The sequence below is a fragment of the Calypte anna genome, chromosome 10, assembly GCF_003957555.1.
Source record: "Calypte anna isolate BGI_N300 chromosome 10, bCalAnn1_v1.p, whole genome shotgun sequence".
In the NCBI taxonomy this organism is placed as follows: Eukaryota; Metazoa; Chordata; class Aves; order Apodiformes; family Trochilidae; genus Calypte; species Calypte anna.
In genome coordinates, this window is record NC_044256.1 from 8,343,355 (window position 1) to 8,363,261 (window position 19,907).

The window sequence follows — 19,907 nt, forward strand, 5'->3', positions numbered from 1 at the left end:
TTTCAAAATCCCATGGGAAACCAGATTACACTAGGAAAAGATCAATTTCTATGGGAATCTCAGTTGCCGCGGAATCTTTGATTCTCACACCTCAAAAAAACCAAAGAGTAAAGGCATTTCATCCATTATCACACATGGAAAATGTTCTTGAAAAGCACATTGTCAAAAGAACTACAAAGCTTGCCAATCCCTGCCATCATCAATTTTCCCCTGCCATCACATATTTATAGCACTGTGTCAGGAACCGAAATTGAAGGAAGAAACCAAAAAAGTAGGGCTCAGTCATTCAGTCCCTGTCTGAACAGTCCATGCTCAGGTATCGAGTGCGCACTTAGGTTTGATTTTTTCATGCAATGGTTGACTAAGCCCCTCTGTCACTTTGCAACACCTTGTGTTATCAATACCTGTCATTCTACAGCAATAAAGGAACTTCAGTTTCTGAGTGCCAAAAATTTTGGATCTATCAAAATGAAATACTAAATCCTTTAAATAATTTCATAAAATCATCACAATTTATCAGGAAAACCACGCAGTGGTAAAGGCTGAAAACTCAAAACCTGTATTCATTCAAATGTATGATGTAAACCAGCATGGTTTTACTGGGTTTTCTTTGCCTTGGTCTGCATTACTCTCCAGAATTTGTAATTTTCAGGTAATGATGTTACTTAATGAATAAATAATAGTTAAAACATGCAACCTACACTTCATAGTGCTCTCTTTCAAAAAGACATCAGCTGCATCACAGCACAGCATTCACCCACATCATGAGGTCAACCTACCACTGCTCAATTAAAAGAATTAGCTGCTTCCCACTGCTGTCTTGAGGCCAAGGAGAGATCTTACAATGCTAACTATCCCCATGCTTCGGGCAGCCCGAGAGCTTCCAATTAAAAGAAGAAGGAGTGGAAGAAATACTAAAAAACAACTGATAAAACTGAGGGATACAAATGAGGTCAGGAAAAGCAATACAGTTAAACCGAAATGTAAATACTTAATTTCTTATTTCTTCTTAATTTCTTATTCCAAAGCCTTCTTATACCCATCCTCACAACTGAAGGATTAAACTCTGTGTGGTCTTGCACAGCTCCTGGCACTTAACTCCGTTAGTAAACAGGTTTTCACTGAGTTAGTAAACAGGTTTTCACACACCTACACTTGTCAACTCTTTTGGAGCAGTGGAACAGTTTATGCACTCTGCAGCCAGAGGATGCACTTGTGTCACCTCCTAACAGCAGGGTACAAGGCAATGAAGAACATGCACAAGAGCATCTCCTCTGGTTCTAAACAACAAAAGAAAAAAATACCCAAAATACCCCCCCACCAAAAGGCAAATTTTATTTCATGGAATGAATTCATATTCTTCCAATCAGATGCTAGGCCAATATGAGACAAAGAGGCAAATTCGTGTGATAAACACTTTTAAGAGCTTAGGTTAGACTGCAATTATTCACTTTTCCAGCACTGACTTTTTGAAAACAAAACTCACCAGAATTGTATTGGTTTGGTTGTTCTATTAAAACAATACTATATGACTCTGGAAGACTCCATCCTTTTAAAAACTACGAGGTAAAATAATATCTTCTACACATTAGTAAAAGCAAACTGGAAATTTAAGACATAAATTGAAGACATTCTGGATTACCTTCATTTTTAACCCCATTAACCTTACCTAATGATCATATAGACCAGAACGATAATAGAAGCAAGATGTTCAATGATCTCATGTGGAAAGCAGCACAACTAATCATGACAGAAGCAATATAAGAAGGTGGTAAATGCCTGAGAAAACTGCTGTTATTGTCATCATTACCAACAAACTTAGAAATATAATTCTCATTCGGAGACTCTGAAAAGTCACTCCATTCAGGTATAAAACCCCATTTTTTTATTTCTGACATTTCAGATGCTTCACAACAACACTACAAGCTAAGTAACAACATCAGAATAATGAATGATGGTAAGCAGCAGCTCTGGGAGATGCTGTAGCACTAGTCAGAAAGAATTCATTACCTCAAGATATTTATTAAGGAAAGAAAAAAAAAGGCTGGCAAACATTAGGGAAACAAAAGGAAATTGCTTCATAAGCTTCTTCTCTAGTTAAGGCAATGGCCTTAGCTTACCTTTTTTGTTGTTTTTTGAAGTCTCAGTCTAACAAAATAATTATAAGTCTCTTCATAGTTTACAAAACACATACACAGCCTGATACTACTGATCCCCAAGATGTAAGTAAATGACATTCTGCACCTTCCCCATTTATTTTTATCACGGGACTTCACCCACTTACTGCTCTCTATCCACCTAATAGAAGATATCACCCAATATCAAATTTGGTTATACAAAACCACCAAAGGTGAGGTTCTGACTATATCTGACATATTTCTATCTGTCAGGAAAGTCTGAAGCATGTTACTCTTATAGTTCCTTGTTCTCAGTTTTTACTAGAGAAAAAGAAAAATACAAAACCCCAGCACTCCTCCTTTCTCCACCAGTCCTCTAGTTCTTCAGGGACACATCACCAGCTTTTACTTTTTCTTCCCAAATATTCATGACATATAGGGCAGATAAATATCAGCATATAAACAGGCTTAGAAAGTTCTTTTTAAAGGTATTTATATACAGACTAGAACCCTGCTCCTCCTTTCCCTTTCTATGCTTCATTGTGATTGCACACAACCAAAGCTGCTTCTTTTTATCCATTCATTTCAGTTTACCTGATCTTTAACATTTCCTGAATTACCCACATGTTAAGCCTCTTAGAGGGTTAGACTATATGACAACATTTTCTTAGTAAAAAGAGAGACACAATCCCTTTTTTGCTGATAAGCAATGAAAGTCTCATCTCACTTCTTGCTAAGACCTTCCTCTTTTTCAAATGGCAGAGCACACAAGTACATTATTATGCTGTTTGTCATACCCAACAACAAAGAACAGAAACTAACCTGCTACCATGAGCTTTGCTGTTCTGCTGACAATGGTTCCCAGGCTTTCCACAGTTGCCACACACTGGTAATATCCTTCATCAGGTTTGTTATGCTTGGAATGCACCACACTGTTTATTAATAAAGATCCATCTGGTAGCAACTGGCGACGATCATCTGACACTAAGTTTATAAGAGTCCCATCTTTTTTCCATTCAATTTTTGGAGATGTTTCAGAATAAACTGAACAGTTCATTATAACAGAAGCTCCACGAACTGACAGAATGTCTATTGGCTCCACCAGAAAGTAAAAAGGAGTGAAAGTTCTCACAAGGGATCCTGTAAAACACAAATCACACAATTTTAGGGTTAGCTTTCTGCACTTTTTAAAATGTAAAACGCATAATTTCAAAATATTGTCATGTGCACAAGAGCTACCACCACTTGCAATATCATCTCCCTGAACATACTGGAAATAGCTTGGTCAGTATTGCAGCATTTTCTGCTTTGACTGTTGACACCAATGGACTCTGAGACTGAAAGAAATTTTCATCACTACAACATACTCATATTGGAATCAATGTGGTTAATAGTCCCAAGCAGACAGAAGTCTGCCTCATCAAAACCTAAACAAACCAATACACATTGGCAAGTACCACATTTACAACAAAGGACATGTAGTCTTAGGACTCCTTAGGACCTCCTTTTGTGGTACAGCTGCCATATCAAAGCAATGTGGTAATATGTTTTGTATAATACAGATTAAGAAACATTAAGAATAATTCAGCCGGCAAGATAAGAAGAGTCACCAATTCTGAGCTTAACGCATCATGCAAGTGCCATAAAACAGCTTTTTACTTCTATTCTAGTTCAAGATAAATGTGATTCCTTTTCCATTTTGAATATACCCAAAAGACTTCTCTAGTTAACACTGGTTTCCATTAAGAAATGAATTTTAATTACTGTATTCCTGGTGCATTTGGTCACGCAGAAAGATTGTGCATTGGTATCACTTTGATGTGCCTTAACTTGATCATCCACAGAAAAGAAGAAAAATTCTTACAGGGGAGAACAGTTTTTCAAACCATCACAATGTTGGGTTGAGAGAAGACAGAGTGTTTGCTTTTAAAGCCAACCTTAGAAACAACATCAAGTCTCTGACAAACTCCAACTTTCTTCCCCTTGAGGACTAGGGGTAGAATACCTTTACAAAACCTCATGACAATGTAACTTACTCCTAGCAAACAAAAAACAAAAATGCACAGACTGAGAGCTTAGTAGGGCTTTAGAAAGCAAGTCACTTCAACCCAGATTCTTCCATTCTTCATATAAAAGAAAGCAAGCTGTAAAAGTGAATGCTTAAAACAAAAATGCCAGCTTGTTTGCCTTGTTTAGCTTTGGTGTAGATGGGACCAGATCAAATCCATTGATGAGCTAAGATTGTTCTTAAAGCAACAAGGTGCCAAAGGAAATAACATTGAAAAGTATAGGGCAGAGGATGTCAGAAAAGAGCATGCCAAGAAGCAGCAGCAGCAGCACAGAAGGGATTGAAGACCTCCAGGGAGAATGGGAAGCATATTCCCAGCCACAGCCTGCTACAACTCAGGAACTGCCACTGCACAGAAAGCAGAGGATAAAAAACTATGGCCCATCTTGAAGGCAGTTAAACTGGATTTGAGACCTTCCTAGCTGCACTCTTTGAAAGGTTTTGCAATTTAGAGTTAGGGGCACTCACTCTGGAGAAGTGTCCTTGGGCTCCATCCACAGTTCAGCCAACTGAGTTCCTACTTCATTTCAGCCTCAGTTCAGCATGAATATGCTTTGTACATAAAAAACCTTAATAAGCTTCTACCTCTGTCACCAAGCCATTTCTCCCACTCCATCAACCTATCGATTATCCAGTTAAATGACACCACACTATTGAAGACTGACTTGGAGTACTTCATGGAGAGAGTCCTTCCCCTTTCCATGTATTTATCTTTAGGAGGTGTCTACGTGTATTCAAGCCATCCATGGCTTGAATTGTGTTAACACAGGCCAAAATAACTTAAAGGAAGACAAGTCTATCCTCCTGCTCAGATACACAAACAGTTGGCTCATTCCCAACAGATTTTCTTTTTATCCCAGATCTGCTCTTGTAAACTGGTGGTGGGGACCCACCAATTCTTGCAGGCACTCAGTTCCTGTGCTACATGATCTCAGTTATTGAGATTACCAAGCAGTGTTGCTAGCTACGATTTATGCCCAAAATTTTTTTTGCCACTCTGGGCATGGAGAACAGGCTCTACATCTTTCCCAATAGTCTTCAACATATGTAAGGACTTAAATCCTTCTCCAGCCTTTTCTTCTGGCTTAGCATTCCTACTTCCTTTAATCTTCTCAAAGACTTTATGTCATTAAGCTCTGCTAATTAGCTCTCTGAATTCTCTCCAACCAGCTCACACTCTTGCTCATGTGCAGCACCCAAAACACACTGGAGGGCACTAGCAGAGCCCAGATCAGTGTTCAGTGCAGGTACAGTGTCATCTGACGTGAGTTGGAGGCTCTACAGCTCCCTTCTTCATCCCTCCCAACGCAGAGGCATTAGGGTTTAGCACAGAAGATTAACACTACCAAATACATTCATCTGTAATCCCTTCACAGTCCCAATCCCCAGATCCTTCCCTCAGAAGCTGCCATGAGGCTTGGTTTTTCACATTCCATGTTTGACTATCTGGTTACTCCTGCCTATCTGTATTAACTTTACTTTGGCTCCTCCAATTTTTTTCTTCTTCTTGAAAAAAGTTGACCAATTTTGACCTTATCCTCCCTCTTGCAGCTTTAAGTCATGTGAAAACGTAATAAATACAGCTTACTCTGTCATCCAGGCTGATGTATCCAATATAAATGTATATTAGAAATAAATGTAATAGAAGTTTATTCAGAATACACATGTGCAAAAATCCCAAACCTTCAACAGTCTCACCATCACTTCCTAACACTTATCCATCCCTTTTTGTAGACATCTTTTGCTGGCCAGACCATGTTTCCCTGTTTCCTTACAACAGTGTAATGGGATGGTAGCTGTTGAGGCAAGAATAAAGGAAAGTGGATTTTTTGCTATTTAACTCTTTAAACTAAGGTGAGTAGAATGATCTGATAACATGTCTTTGATAATTCCCTCTCAGCTAACTCTCCTATCTACATTATTTTCAGAAGAAATTAGGATGGAAAAAAGGTCTTTTTATTCATTCCTTGATTCTTCCAGCTACTGAAACCAAGCTGATGACTTCTATACATCTCTAGCTCCTTCTTGCCTTCCATTTAAATTATTTCAGGTTTTTCTCATCGTCCCCATACCTCACCTCTCCTCAAATTCTCACAACCAACAGTTCTGAAACTGTTTCAGTCAAGGTAAAATTCATCACACACAACTGGTAGCTACCAATGATAAACTTGCAGCTTGTCCTTTGCTAAGCCTGGTTGGTGTCTCATTATCTCAGTATGATGATGAAGGACCATAAGAATGCAACTCTTCTGACCAAAAAGGACCAACAAAAGCACATCTGAGATACATCACCAACTTTACAAAGTTCAGAGGAATCAGCCTGCACTTCTCCTTCTAGCACCCTTTCCTCAAAGATGGTGAAAAAGCAAAAAAGGCATTTTTAATACAAGACTTTCCAGTCACAGGACATCTGAGAGCAGCTAGATAAGACAAAGAGCTCACCATTGCTCTTTCCAAATGCTGTATTTTCAAAGGATGACTTACCTCTGTGGAAAAAAAGAAACCCAAGACTTGCTTTAGCCTTCTTTTCCCTGCTACCACATACAAAGAAAGGCTTTTTTTTTTTCCCTACGTATTTTTTAAACAAGACTTCAAGTGAGCCTTTAAATGAAGGGCTCAAGTGGAAAGAAGCTTCCCTTCATATTTCTAAAAGACACAAGCATGCCAATAACAAACTTAAAACATTTAATTGTGGGCTTTAACAACTGCCTGACACAGGCTCTTTAGAAGTTCTGGCATTCAGGAAAATAATTTCAGAGAAGATTTCTCTGAGCTCAGTTATACTCAGCACACAGAAATTACCTTACACCAAAGCAAGACAATAGGTGTCAGGTTTCCCTACTATTCATGCTACAGATTCAACCTTAATCTACACTGTTGCAGCCAAAACTACTTTATAGAGAAGCTTTCCTGATGACAATCATCAATTGCATTCAAAGTGGTGGACTTTAATACCACGTTTCACATCACTTTTGGAAGGAAAATTCATTCTATTTACAAGGACCAAAGGCAATAATTAACCAGAAAGAAAATGTGAAGCACATGTATCATTCCGGAATCACTTTTTCTCAACAGAACAGGAAGTGAAGGCAACCAAACACATCTTTCATCACGACTACCTGACTTCAGATTAGTAGGACACAAGGATTCAGATGTTGAAAGGAGTCATACAGGGCTTTGGTGAAGAATGATGTCTTAATTTTACATGTTGAGGAAAGATGTGTCAATTGAGGAGCATGATACTTGTCCTTTCCAGTTAGACTGCAAAGCAATTTAAGAGTATATGTATATAACACCTTTGAAAATTTACGTTTAAAATAGAAGCATTTGACAAAATCCTAATCAGACTGGCAGGAACTATTATAAATCCTTTTTTATGTACTGCAAGTCAATGATAAAAGATCCAAGCTCTCTTGCTGCAGGACTGAAGTTTTAAGAAGCTTTTCACCAGAATTTAATTAACATTCCCAATGGCTCCTGTAACCCTAAAACCAGTATGCCATGCCCTTCCTAATACAATAATTAAAAAAAGCTGTCTTCAAGAATTACCCAAACATATTTTAATTGAAGATATCACAAACACTATTCCTTGCAAGTTGCCAGCAAAAGCTCACAACGAACTTGTCTTGTGGTTTTGTTAAAAAATTAATTGATAAGAAGCACATTATCTATAGGGATAAATTGCTACACACATTAATCTTTAAAGAAAATGTAAGCATTAGCAGTAATTTTTTTTTTTCCCTTGACAACACTAGAAACATTCTGGATTGCTCCATAAGCAATATTTATATAAGATATTAGAATATACCGTGGCAGTTTACACAAAGATATATTTTCTGCTTACTATTACATTTTTCCCTTATGGCACAATACAGACCACCTGTCCAAATTCAAGTGCATATGATGGCAACACACATCAGCCAAGAAAAGATGGTTTAGGATTTTTTTTTAAAACACATCCAAAGCCCCAACACACACGTGGTGGTTGGCAAGCTCAGTCCTACTGAAAATTTGATGCCAAATTTTCTAAACGCCATTTCAATTCTTTCTTTGCAAAGATTCTACAATCCATAAATTAGAGACAAAAATGCTATTGCACCTAAGCATCAGGAAAAAAGGAAAAACTAGAAGAGCAATCCCTGACTGTGGATAAACAATATAAATCTTGTTGGTACTCTGATTTCCAGAGGTAGCCTGGCAGCAGAACCTAGGAGAGCAAGTGATGTAAAATTGTAAGCAATGCCACGTATAGATCTAGACTCTCCTAGACTCACTAGATTCCTTTCTCCATTAGCACAACCCAATTTCCTCTTTTTATGATTTAATACACTATAACAAGAGTTTTCATCAAAAAGAGTAACTCATGTTCACCCCAGCACCATTAAGCATCATGGGCTAGCAATGATGTTTGAAGGCTGATCTGGTACCTCAGATTCACCCTGGCCAATAAGGGCAGGGGCCATGTCCTGAGATTGATAAAGTAGAGTCATCCTTTTCTCTATGGTATGGGGAAACCACCTGTACAGATGCCCATTTGCTAAAATGGGATGCTTCAGGGGTTGCTGCACAGGGACAGGAACAGCACTGCTTGCTCAAGGAAATTCTCCCAAAATAGAGCAGTGTAGCGCTGGATGCTTTGTCCTGTTTCGTTGTCAATGCTGTGCACAGGTGTCTTCTTACAATGCAGACCATGCTGAGGGAACAGTAATAACAGCCCAGGTTACCACCCAAAAAACTGCACCCTCAATCATTCTCCTGAATAAAATGGTCTGTTGAGAGAAACTGCTCTTTCAGACTGTTGTGAAGTGCACCTATCTGAACACCACCAGACCTAGGTGCAGGCTGTCATCAACAGTAAGATGGCAGCTTCCAGTTGGAAGGAATTCTGCTCTGACCTTCTGTTCCCATGGTTTTCCAAAGACATCTATCTAGAAGCATGAATTTGTGAAAAAGCTATTTTTACATATTATTTTCTAGTGGTTTAATGTTACTGAGTGGAGAAGGTTTTTGACACCAGGTTCTAAAAAGAAAACAAAAGTCAAGATACCCACTACCATACAAATTACTGCCACAGAAAGAAATTCTGTATGTTTCAAGACTTTGCCTTCAGTAACTTTGGGCATCCTTGCCTTTAAGACAGCACAGCCAATAACAAACAACAAATTCAAGCAAAGCAAACTACATTTTGTAATTGCTTTTAAAGCTTTGTCTATACTTCCAGTTACCTTTCACTTGTTAATAAAAATTCTTCGTGCCTTAATCTTGACTGACCTTCTCGACAGACCTCAATCACAAAACTATACTAAAATAATTAATCCCATTTTTAAAAGTACACAGAAATAGAACTAAAAAAAGCATAGCCAGATAGGGTACAGTGTGTCTGCAGTAAAACATTGCAAGTCAAGCATCTATGCATTTACCCTAATCACTCCTTCTGTGATACCATCTCCCCATATATTATTTAATAATGTGAAGGAAAACAAGATAATCATCAACAACAAAATCCACAGATTGTAATTTGAAATATCAAACATCCTTGGATATGCATTTATGCCTGGTATTTAGTTGCATGGCCTTTCTAACAGCTCTAGGGAGTCAGAAATCTTTACCTGAGTTTTGAATGCCTGAAAACAACTTTTCTATTTACAGCATTGCTGCTTTCAATTGTCTGTTCTATGCTGATGGTTTACTTAAGCAGCCAGGTAAAGAGCTCTGCTACAATGACTCCCAACCCTTTTGCCTCTTACTCTGGGCAGTAGTTCCATTAAGCTTGGAAAAACAAAGGAGAAAAGAGGGCACCAGCTTTTTTTGCTGCAATTTCCCCTAAAGCATGATTGACTGTAACCATTTCTCATGGTACTCTTGAGCTTCTTGTCCAGAAAGAAATCCCCACCAAGGAAATTTTCTCTCTTGCCTGGTTGGAGTCCCACTGTTAGTCACATTCTTGCAAGGATTTGTTCATCTGCCTCAAACCTACATTCCAACCTTGAAAACTGCATGTGAACCATGCTACAAATATAAATTCTAACAGACTTTTTGTTCCTCCTGGTGTGAAAGGAGAAAGAATCCTTTATGACCACTAAGGTAAAAAAGTTTAGATTTATTTCAAGTTGCTTGAAAACAACCTTTGGATTTTATAGACCTCACTTCTAGAAACTGAGTCCCTCAAACCCCTCACCCTCTGCAAGGAACATAATTACAAAAATATTTTGCTTTTATAATCAAAGGAAAAACAAGTCAGACCACCTAACATCCTGTTTTCAAGTTACACCAATGAAGGAACTACTCTGAATATCCTAACTGCAAAATTTCTTTTCATAACCATTTCAGAAGGGGAGCTTAAAGGATTTTATCAACTTTTCCCCTTTTTATGTGGAACCAACAAGGCCATTTTTCACATTTCAAAATCAGTTTTCATTCAGATAGGCAACCTCTAACTGACACATCCTTCAACTTTGCATAGGATTTAGAGATGGTACCTGTTTTACTTGACACAAAGGACAAAAGATCCTTTCATATGCTCTCCCCTTTCTATTGCTGGTAATGACAGTAATAATTTAGAATGATAATAAAGTAAAACCTTTCTGACTTAAACTCCAGACAAAGAAGTTACCTTAAGCAAACACTCTTGGGAACAGGTGTTCAATATATGATCTAAGAGCAGAGCTAAGATGCTTTCAAGGGTGATGACTGTCATCAGGATACCAGGTACTAGAGCACTCTACCCCCAAGGAAGCCTTCAGCCAGTGTCAAACTCTTCTTTCTCATCTGTCAAAATAAGCCACACCGATTACCTTTCATACAAAATTAACAGTATATCAGGAGACTACTTTGCCCATTTCAGCCAATTTTTTAATACTTTACATGGCTCTTATTCCCCTGCAATCTTCTTCTACATAGTTTAAGCAAAACAATAAAATTAGTTTCCTTGCTTGTTCGTTCCACAGCCCTGGCTGAAACCCCATTAGAGCAATACCCAATTTAGAGTTGCCAGCTATAGTAGCTTTTATAGTAATCTGACTTGAGAATTTCCATATTCTTTCTGGTCAAGTATTAAAAGGAAAAGAAAAGCATGTAATTTTTACTTATTTTTAATATTAACAGTGTTTCCTTTGGAAAGCCTACAGGTTACAGAGGATCTTTATTTTTAATTCTTCCAGGGACCATTTTCATTACTTTATCAAACTGGTCTAAGAAAAGACACATCTAGCATTTCTACTAAAGAATACTAGAGGGCACTATAAAGACACCTACCAAAGGAAGAAAATTTATTTCTGTTCATCATCATGAACAATAGTACTTTGACTTTTCCACAGAAATAGCTACCATATGTTAGCTACTGACAATACTACATTTGTTTTAGCAGGTGAAGAGGAATTTCCTTGTTTTTTTTCCTGGAGTGATGGATTTCCTTTCCTAGAGTTCCAGTCTTCTGGTCACTCAGGCACCTCATTTACCTCTTCAGTTATGTGCGTAGGAAAAACAAACATTGGCTTCCATAGGGTTAAAAAGCAGAAAATCCATTTGTAAGACTCAGAATACATAATGCACAAACATTTAGCAAAAGGTTTCTCCATCTTATTCTCCTTACATTCTGTTTGAGCTTGGGCCAAACCACTCAATGCTCAAATAGGGCTCAGGAGCTCAGACTTGAGGAACTGGTTCACCCAAAAACCTCACCAGGGCTAGACAAGCAGTTTAGCCCCCCAAGGAGACTCCCTCTTGGTTTGCAAACCAAGCCCAAGATCCATCAGGAAAAAGATTCCTTGCCTCCGTGATTTTTTTTTGGCCAGACTTCAAAACTACTTTAGAACATAAATACAGAAAAAAGTCGCCACAGATCACAAGAGAATTATTTGCTGAAACCAATTACTTAAATATTTTCCACGTAGTAAACACACTGTGGTACTCAAGAACTCTACACGAAGGGTAAAGTTATATTACTATTTCTCACCTGCCAAGAAGGTTATAGGACACCCAACAGAACATATTCAATGGAGCATATTCATTTAAAGATGAACTTTAAGTGAGACAAGATTCACACTTCAGTGAAGGATCATGCTGTAGTCTCCTCCAGCACACCTATTCAATTCCCTGCTTCAGGGTGACTGCAGAGATTATACAGGATGCTTATGGGAGAAGAGTGAAGGGCAGGGCCAGAATGCTGCTATCGTGTCAGGGGTGCTGCAGTCCCAGTTGAGGGCCAGAATGGCATCCAGAAAAATATATATGATAAGAAGAAAGCTGGTTTCTATGAGAAGCTTAAAAGGGAATATGTAAAAAAAAAAAAAAAAAAAAAAAAAAAAAAAAAAAGGACCAAACCAGAAGTTGCTCAAAATCATTTCCAGCATTGTTCTAAAGAGGGAGACCTCTGTCATGCTTGATAAAAGAGGAAAAAATTCTTAACAAATACCTTTAATGCTAGATCAAGCAAAGACTATATAAGAGAACCTGGAAACAGAAGCACAGAAGCACAGCTGCATCAGATCACAGCAAAAATAATCCTTTTAACTCAAGTGTCTTGTCACAGCAGCTGAGAGCAGATGCTAGGGAGCACCTAAGAGCAAAGTAAATACACTGTAAAAAATCCCCAAATTCAGCCTCTTCTTTGCGACTGAAGGATTTCAGTAGCCAGAAGTGGGTTTTCTTCTTCAGCTCAACAGCTCTTGGAGAAAAAGCTGGAACCTTCAAGCTGCCTCAGAGGAGTGAGAGGAAAAGAAGGAAAGGGCAAGGGCAAAAGAACACAAGTTTCAGCATTCATTCTGAGGGTCCCCAATTTAGGGAACTAATGCTGAAAGGTTAAGACAAGTGGTTGATTCTGTATGTTCAGCAGAGCTAATCGCACATCCTCCTTCACTCCTCTGGTTCCTTACACCAGTAAAGCAACCACTATCCAATCACATTCTTGATCCACAGTATCCAAAAATATAATAACCTTAGATAATTTATAAATAAGGATTTTATTGATCTCTCAGAATACTAGGGAAAAAGTGTGAACAGTAAAAAGGTAAGGAGAAGATACACATACGAAACACTACTGGAAACAAGCTGCAATGTTTTTAACAATCTCATTTATAAAACCTACGTACACAAGTTTTCTCTCTCGTCAAATTCAACATTTGTGGCTGAGTTCATTACATGGGTAAAATAAGTCACAACAGAATTGACCCTTCACAAATTTAAGCTATAACACTGTTCTTGTAAAAGCAAGCTGACCAACTCTAGAGCTCACAAGAGACTTTTCTTGGCAGAAAGGCACATAGCCAGATAATAGGCACATCATAGAATCATAGAATTGGCTGGGTTGGAAGGGACCTCAAAGATCATCGAGTCCAACCCTTGAGCCACCATTGCGGTTGCTAGACTATGGCACTGAGTGCCACATCCAGTCTCTTTTTTAGTATCTCCAGGGATGGAGAATCCACTACTTCCCTGGGCAGCCCATTCCAATGCCGGATCACTCTCTCTGTAAAGAAATTCTTTCTAATATCTAACCTAAACTTCCCCTGACACAACTTAAGACCATGCCCTCTTGTCTTGTTGAAAATCGTCTGGCAAAAGAGACCAACCCCCACCTGGCTACAACCTCCTTTCAGGTAGTTGTAGAGAGCGATGAGGTCTCCCCTGAGCCTCCTCTTCTCCAGGCTGAACAGCCCCAGCTCCCTCAGCCTCTCCTCATAGGGTCTGTGCTCGAGTCCCTTCACCAGCCTGGTTGCCCTCCTTTGGACCTGCTCCAGGACCTCGATATCCTTCCTGAACTGAGGGGCCCAGAACTGGTCACAGTACTCGAGGTGTGGCCTCACCAGCGCTGAGTATAGGGGCAGAATCACTTCCTTGGACCTGCTGGCGACGCTGTTCTGGATACAGGCCAGGATGCCATTGGCCTTCTTGGCCACCTGGGCACACTGCTGGCTCATGTTCAGCTTCCTGTCAATCCAGACTCACAGGTCCCTTTCTGCCTGGCTGCTCTCTAGCCACTCTGTCCCCAGCCTGTAGCGCTGCTTGGGGTTGTTGTGGCCAAAGTGCAGGACCCGGCACTTGGCCCTGTTAAACCTCATCCCATTGGAATCAGTCCAACTCTCCAGTCTGTCCAGGTCCCTCTGCAGAGCCCTCCTGCCTTCCAGCTGATCCACACTCCCCCCCAGCTTAGTGTCATCTGCGAATTTGCTGATGATGGACTCAATCCCCTCATCTAAATCATCAATGAAGATATTGAACAGAACTGGGCCCAGCACTGATCCCTCGGGGACACCACTAGTGACTGGCTGCCAACTGGATGCCGCCCCATTCAGCACCACTCTCTGGGCCCGGCCCTCCAGCCAGTTCTTAACCCAGCACAGGGTGCTCCTGTCGAAGCTGCGGGCTGACAGCTTTTTCAGGAGGATGCTGTGGGAGACGGTGTCAAACGCTTTGCTGAAGTCTAGGTAGACCCCATCCACAGCATTCCCTTCATCCACCTCTCGGGTCACCCGATCATAAAAGGAGATCAGGTTGGTCAGGCATGACCTGGTCTTTCTAAACCTGTGCTGGCTGGGTCCAGTCCCTTCCCCATCCTGCAGATGCTGTGTGATTGCACAGAGGATGATCTGTTCCATGACCCTGCCAGTCACTGAGGTCAGGCTGACGGGCCTGTAGTTTCCTGGGTCCTCTTTCCAGCCCTTTTTGTGGGAGACTTTTTTTTTTTTTTTTTTTTTTTTTTTTTGGCTTTGACACCTTTATTGGCCAGGAAAGGCACAGGGACACACCCATGGGTGACAGCAACACTGTCCACTCCTGTCCTTCCCAGCACCGAGCAGGTGACACTGTCCCCACGGGTGATGGTGACACCCCCAGGTGTGACACTGTCCCCACGGGTGATGACACACCCAAGGGATGTCACTGTCCCCACGGGTGATGGTGACACCCCCAGGTGTGACAATGTCCCCAGAAGTGATGACACACCCAAGGGATGACACTGTCCCCACAGGTGATAGTGACACTCCCACGGGTGACACTGTCCCCACAGGTGTCCCCCTACCCCCATGGGCTGAAGGCCTGGATGCTGGTGATGGCGCAGCCCAGGATCAGAGCGTGGATGTCATGGGTGCCTTCGTAGGTATTGATGGCCTCCAGGTTGAGGAGGTGCCGGATGACCGGGAACTCGTCGCTGATCCCATTGCACCCCAGCATGTCCCGCGCTTCCCGAGCGATTCCCAAAGCTTTCCCGCAGGAATTCTGCTTCAGCATCAACATCGCCTCGGGGGACGCCCTCCCCTCGTCCTTGAGGCACCCCAGGCGCAGGCAGCTCTGCAGGCCCAGCGCGATCTCAGTCACCATGTCAGCCAACTTCTTCTGCACCAACTGGTTCCGGGCCAGGGGACCCCCAAACTGATGCCTCCCCAGCACGTATTCCCAGGCCGTTTCCATGCAGGACTCTGCAGCCCCCAGAGCCCCCCAGGCAATCCCATAACGGGCTTGGGTCAGGCAGCCAAAGGGACCCACCAGCCCATCAGATCATCAGATACATGAAACAGGACAGAGCACATGCCCACAAGTGACCCAGACAACCACGGCCCAATCCAACTACAGCACCAGGGAGACAACAAGCATGTCAGGGAAGGGGAGGAAAGGACAGCTAACCAGTGGTAGCTCCCATCTGTTTTATTTCCTATTGAGAATGCTGTGCTTGTTGTTTGAGAAGCCCAAAACTTAAACCAGTACAGTCTAAATACAAAAACCTCAAGAGATGCCCATTTTTGTTCCAATTTGCAAAACACAAGCCTCTGGTAACCACTGGGCAGCATCATAGTATCCATGCTAACTGAATTCTGTGCAAAACATCCATCGGATTCTGCGGAGTCGGAGCACTCGGTGCTTTCACACCCCCATTTAGCTCTCTGATTATTCATAAATTGAAGGTTGACTGTTTGTGTTTGAATTGTAATAACCAAGGCAGACAAATGCCTTGGGCTAGAGCATGCTACAGTCACTGAGGAAAACCTACTGTAATTAGAGTAAAATTCATTTTTCTAGCAAGAGGAAAGGAAGAAAAAAAATTACACTCAACACTAGGTGAACTACAAAAAAACAAGCAAGGCACTTTGCACTAGATAAACAGAAGATCACAGATTTGCCTGGGTTTGAGCCCTTGAAAAATATTTAAATCACAAGGTTCATGCTTCAAGTTGTCGTTCAATGAAATGGAGAAAAGAGGCAAAAAGAATCTGGATTATTACCCCAGAAACAGGCACCCATGTCCCAGCATGCCCAATCGCAGCTTGACGCCTGCTGTCATGATCTGCATCAACAATTCAGACAGAGGAGGAGAGCTTGCCACATGCATCAAGCACTGCTTGAAGAAAACACTAAATCAGGAAAGAGATGGAAGAGCATCTTTACCTTTTCAACTGAAGTCTCTCAACTGCATGGTAAGACGTCCCAATATTTTTATATTCCTATACTGCTCAGTAAGAGTACTGTACAGAAAGGCAAGACACCAGGTATTAAACAGGTACACCAGCCCCTCCCACTGCACATGCTTTGCTGTTGTGTTTGTGGTTTTGGGGTACCACTGCAGCATCACATGAACATTAATTTTCTGGTGATACAATCTTTGGCAAAGATCTTTTAAAGTTGAACGTTAATAGCCATAATATAGTAGCAACCATCTGGAAGTCTATATAAACTTTTAATTTTAAGTGGCAAATCATTAAGTTCTGTGTTCCATGCCTTTCATTAAGTTTTATTTATATTTACACATACACACATCACCATATATATAAACTTTATATATACACACATCTTACACATACACATCAAAAATAGTGATGTGCACCTGCCAGTATTCTCTATAACATCTGATTATTATACAAACTTCAATTATTTTTTCAAGACAAGCATTTGAAAATTATAAAAACTGTCAAAAAACTTACCAAAGACATCAATATTATTAATCCTTATTAATAATATTGATTAATTACACTTAAAAGAAAAAGACAACATAGCTTACAGAGCCAGAATTCTACTGAAACAGATTTAAGACAAATCAGCAGGTCCACACTAGGTGAACAATGAATAAATATCTGGAAATGCAGAAATTAAAGTATAAATATCCAGATAACTCCAATATTAAACAAAAAGGATAACTAATCACAACTGAATGGTTTGAAAGTGGCCAAGAGTAAGTGAAAAGACACTTCACTACACTTCAGACTGGTGCCCACCAGGAAAGCAGTCCAAACAGTAGCTCAAACATGTGTCACTGAGTTAACAACTCCAAGTCATTGTTTTAGGTTTTTTTTTTTTCTTTTACTCAGAGCAGTGGAGGAAGCTCCATTTCTACCACCTCAACAACTCACTGGTTTTACACGTTTCACATGTTTTCCTAATCTTTTTTATCCTCTACCTGCAAGTTCTGCATGTTGATCCCAAAAACATGTAATGCCTTTAATACAATTTGGCTGCGTCAGGATCAATAATGGCTACAGAATGTCTTTGTGTTTGAAAAGGGGTGGAAAGCATTGAAGGGAGCACTCCCTTCAAGATAGGAGTATCTATTGACACAACTGTTCCACAGCAAACTTGGAGTTCTATCTTTGCACCACTGACTCCACGCTACATTCACACATCCAACAAGGTGTCCCAGGAAGAGGTACAGCTTTGTCTTTATAAATTAACCTTCTTTCATACCCAAAGCCTAAACATGACAGAAATATTTGCAAATCTTCATGATCCTTTATCTTGAAGTGCACAAATGTGATCTGGAATAAAAAATTAAATCCCCAAGACTTCTTTACTACAACTTCATTATTTCAAGTGCACTGAACATACAAGGAGTGGAGAAAATTATTGGATTTTTATTACTTTTTTATATATGAAATAAAGTAGCTATACTTCAGGAAGGCAACTGCAGACTATTAAACAACATATCTGTATTCAAAACAGATCCATGAAAAAAAGCTAATTGCACTAATCCCTTATTGTACCTTTGCAGAGTGTTCTTTCACCCAGCTGACATTTTGCCATAACAGATTCCTACACTAAGATGTTAGCGAGTGCTTTGTAAGCCAAGAAAAGCTAGAAGAAAAATAGCCAAATGCCTCAATTTCACTCCTGATTCTTGCTGTCTCCTTTTTCAAAGGTGCAGTGGGGTTCTCTCCATGTCCCTGTTGGAGCACGGGGAGGAGGAAAGCAGCGGGATAAACGCCGAGACTTCCGCACCTTCCCGGAAAGCGGCGGAGCTGTACATCGAACCTGAACAGAGAATACAACCCATGGAATGCTAATGGAGCATGTCCAACTCCATCACTTTCCCTATTTGGTCTCAGTTGAAAGTACAGTCTAACAAACTGAAAGACCAGTTTTAAAAGCTTTACACAGATTCTTGTCTCTTCTGAAAGTGTGGTAATGAAATGGCTTCCTGTTTCATTTTCTGAAGACAAACAAAAGCTTTCATCCCACTTGTTTACTCACTTAAATTCCTCAATTCCCATGAAGCACTGTAGCTTTGATTGGCATAGTTTCTGTCAGAATAAAATAAAAAGCATAACTGTAGCTTTGACAACACATTAGCAAAAATATTTGCAAGTATTAGCTTCGCAAATATTATAGAGATGGGCAAGGAAAAACAGATTTATCTACTCATTTATAAATATTCCATCAAAGTCGGAAAGTAAAAATGTTGAAAAAGAACTTACAAATGAGTGGAAATACTGCATTTATTAACTAAATTATTATATATCCGTAGATATACCCATAGATATGGGTATTACCTGAATTACTAAGTTAGTCAGAAATGCTTAAGAAAAGCAAATTCATAACTCATCACTAGAAGGAATTTGCTTATAACCCTTTCATTCTTGTCTCTATAAGTATAAAAGTTCTCATCACCCTGAATATATATAAGCCACCTGGATGACAATTTGACTGAAGAATGCAAGAGAAGTTTAGCACAACTTCTCAGATTCATCTAGAAAAGGTCTCCTTTTAATTGTATTAATTTTACCTGCTAAAAAAAAATACTGAAATATCACAGAATCCAAGACTGGTTTGTCTTGGGAAGGACCTTAAAGATCATCTAATTCTAACCCCCTGCCAAAGGCAGGGACATCTCCCACCAGCCCAGGTTGCTCCAAGCCCCATCCAGCCTGGGCTGAGATACTTCCAAGGATGGGGCAGCCACAGCTTCTCTGGGAGGCAACTTGGGCCAGGGGCTCATCACACTCACAGCAAAAAATTTCTTACTAATATCTAAACTAAATCTCCTTCTTTCATTTTGAAGCTGCTATCCCTCATCTTATCACTTCATGCCCTTGTAAAACGTCCCTCCCCAACTTCCCTGGAGCCCCTTCAGATACTGGAAAGAAAAGCCAGAACAAGTCACCTGTTGTTACAGGCACTCACAGACTTCTGGCAGGGTCTGACTGCTCACAAACAGATGACAGTTCTCTTCCAAACATGAAGTCTGTTGCTTGCCTTCATGCCATATATCTTTGTGAAAAGCATGATCCCATCTCCTTGATAACCTCCTTGTAAGTACCAGCAGGTCCACCACTCACCCCCAGGCTTCTTTGGGCCAAACCTCTCCTAAGGTTCATGCTTCAGCCCCCAGCCATGCTGGAGGAGAGTCAAACTTGCTCCACTTCTGTAAACTCTGACACAGACACGTTGGGGAACCCAAAACTGGATGCAGTATTCTGGACACAGCTGGCAAGGTATCAAGCTCACTTCCCCTCATCCTGTTG

The 19,907-nt window shown here is 40.4% G+C and overlaps 1 protein-coding gene across 1 annotated transcript in view; it reads right to left on the reverse strand.

The window, feature by feature from the left end:
• The window catches only part of NEO1 (neogenin 1), a 194,748-nt gene that overhangs the window by 129,617 nt on the left and 45,224 nt on the right, over positions 1 to 19,907 (reverse strand). The window contains exon 2 of the mRNA XM_030457311.1: positions 2,940 to 3,257. Coding sequence (XP_030313171.1) covers positions 2,940 to 3,257 — 318 coding nt within the window. The remainder of the gene's footprint in view (positions 1 to 2,939; positions 3,258 to 19,907) is intronic.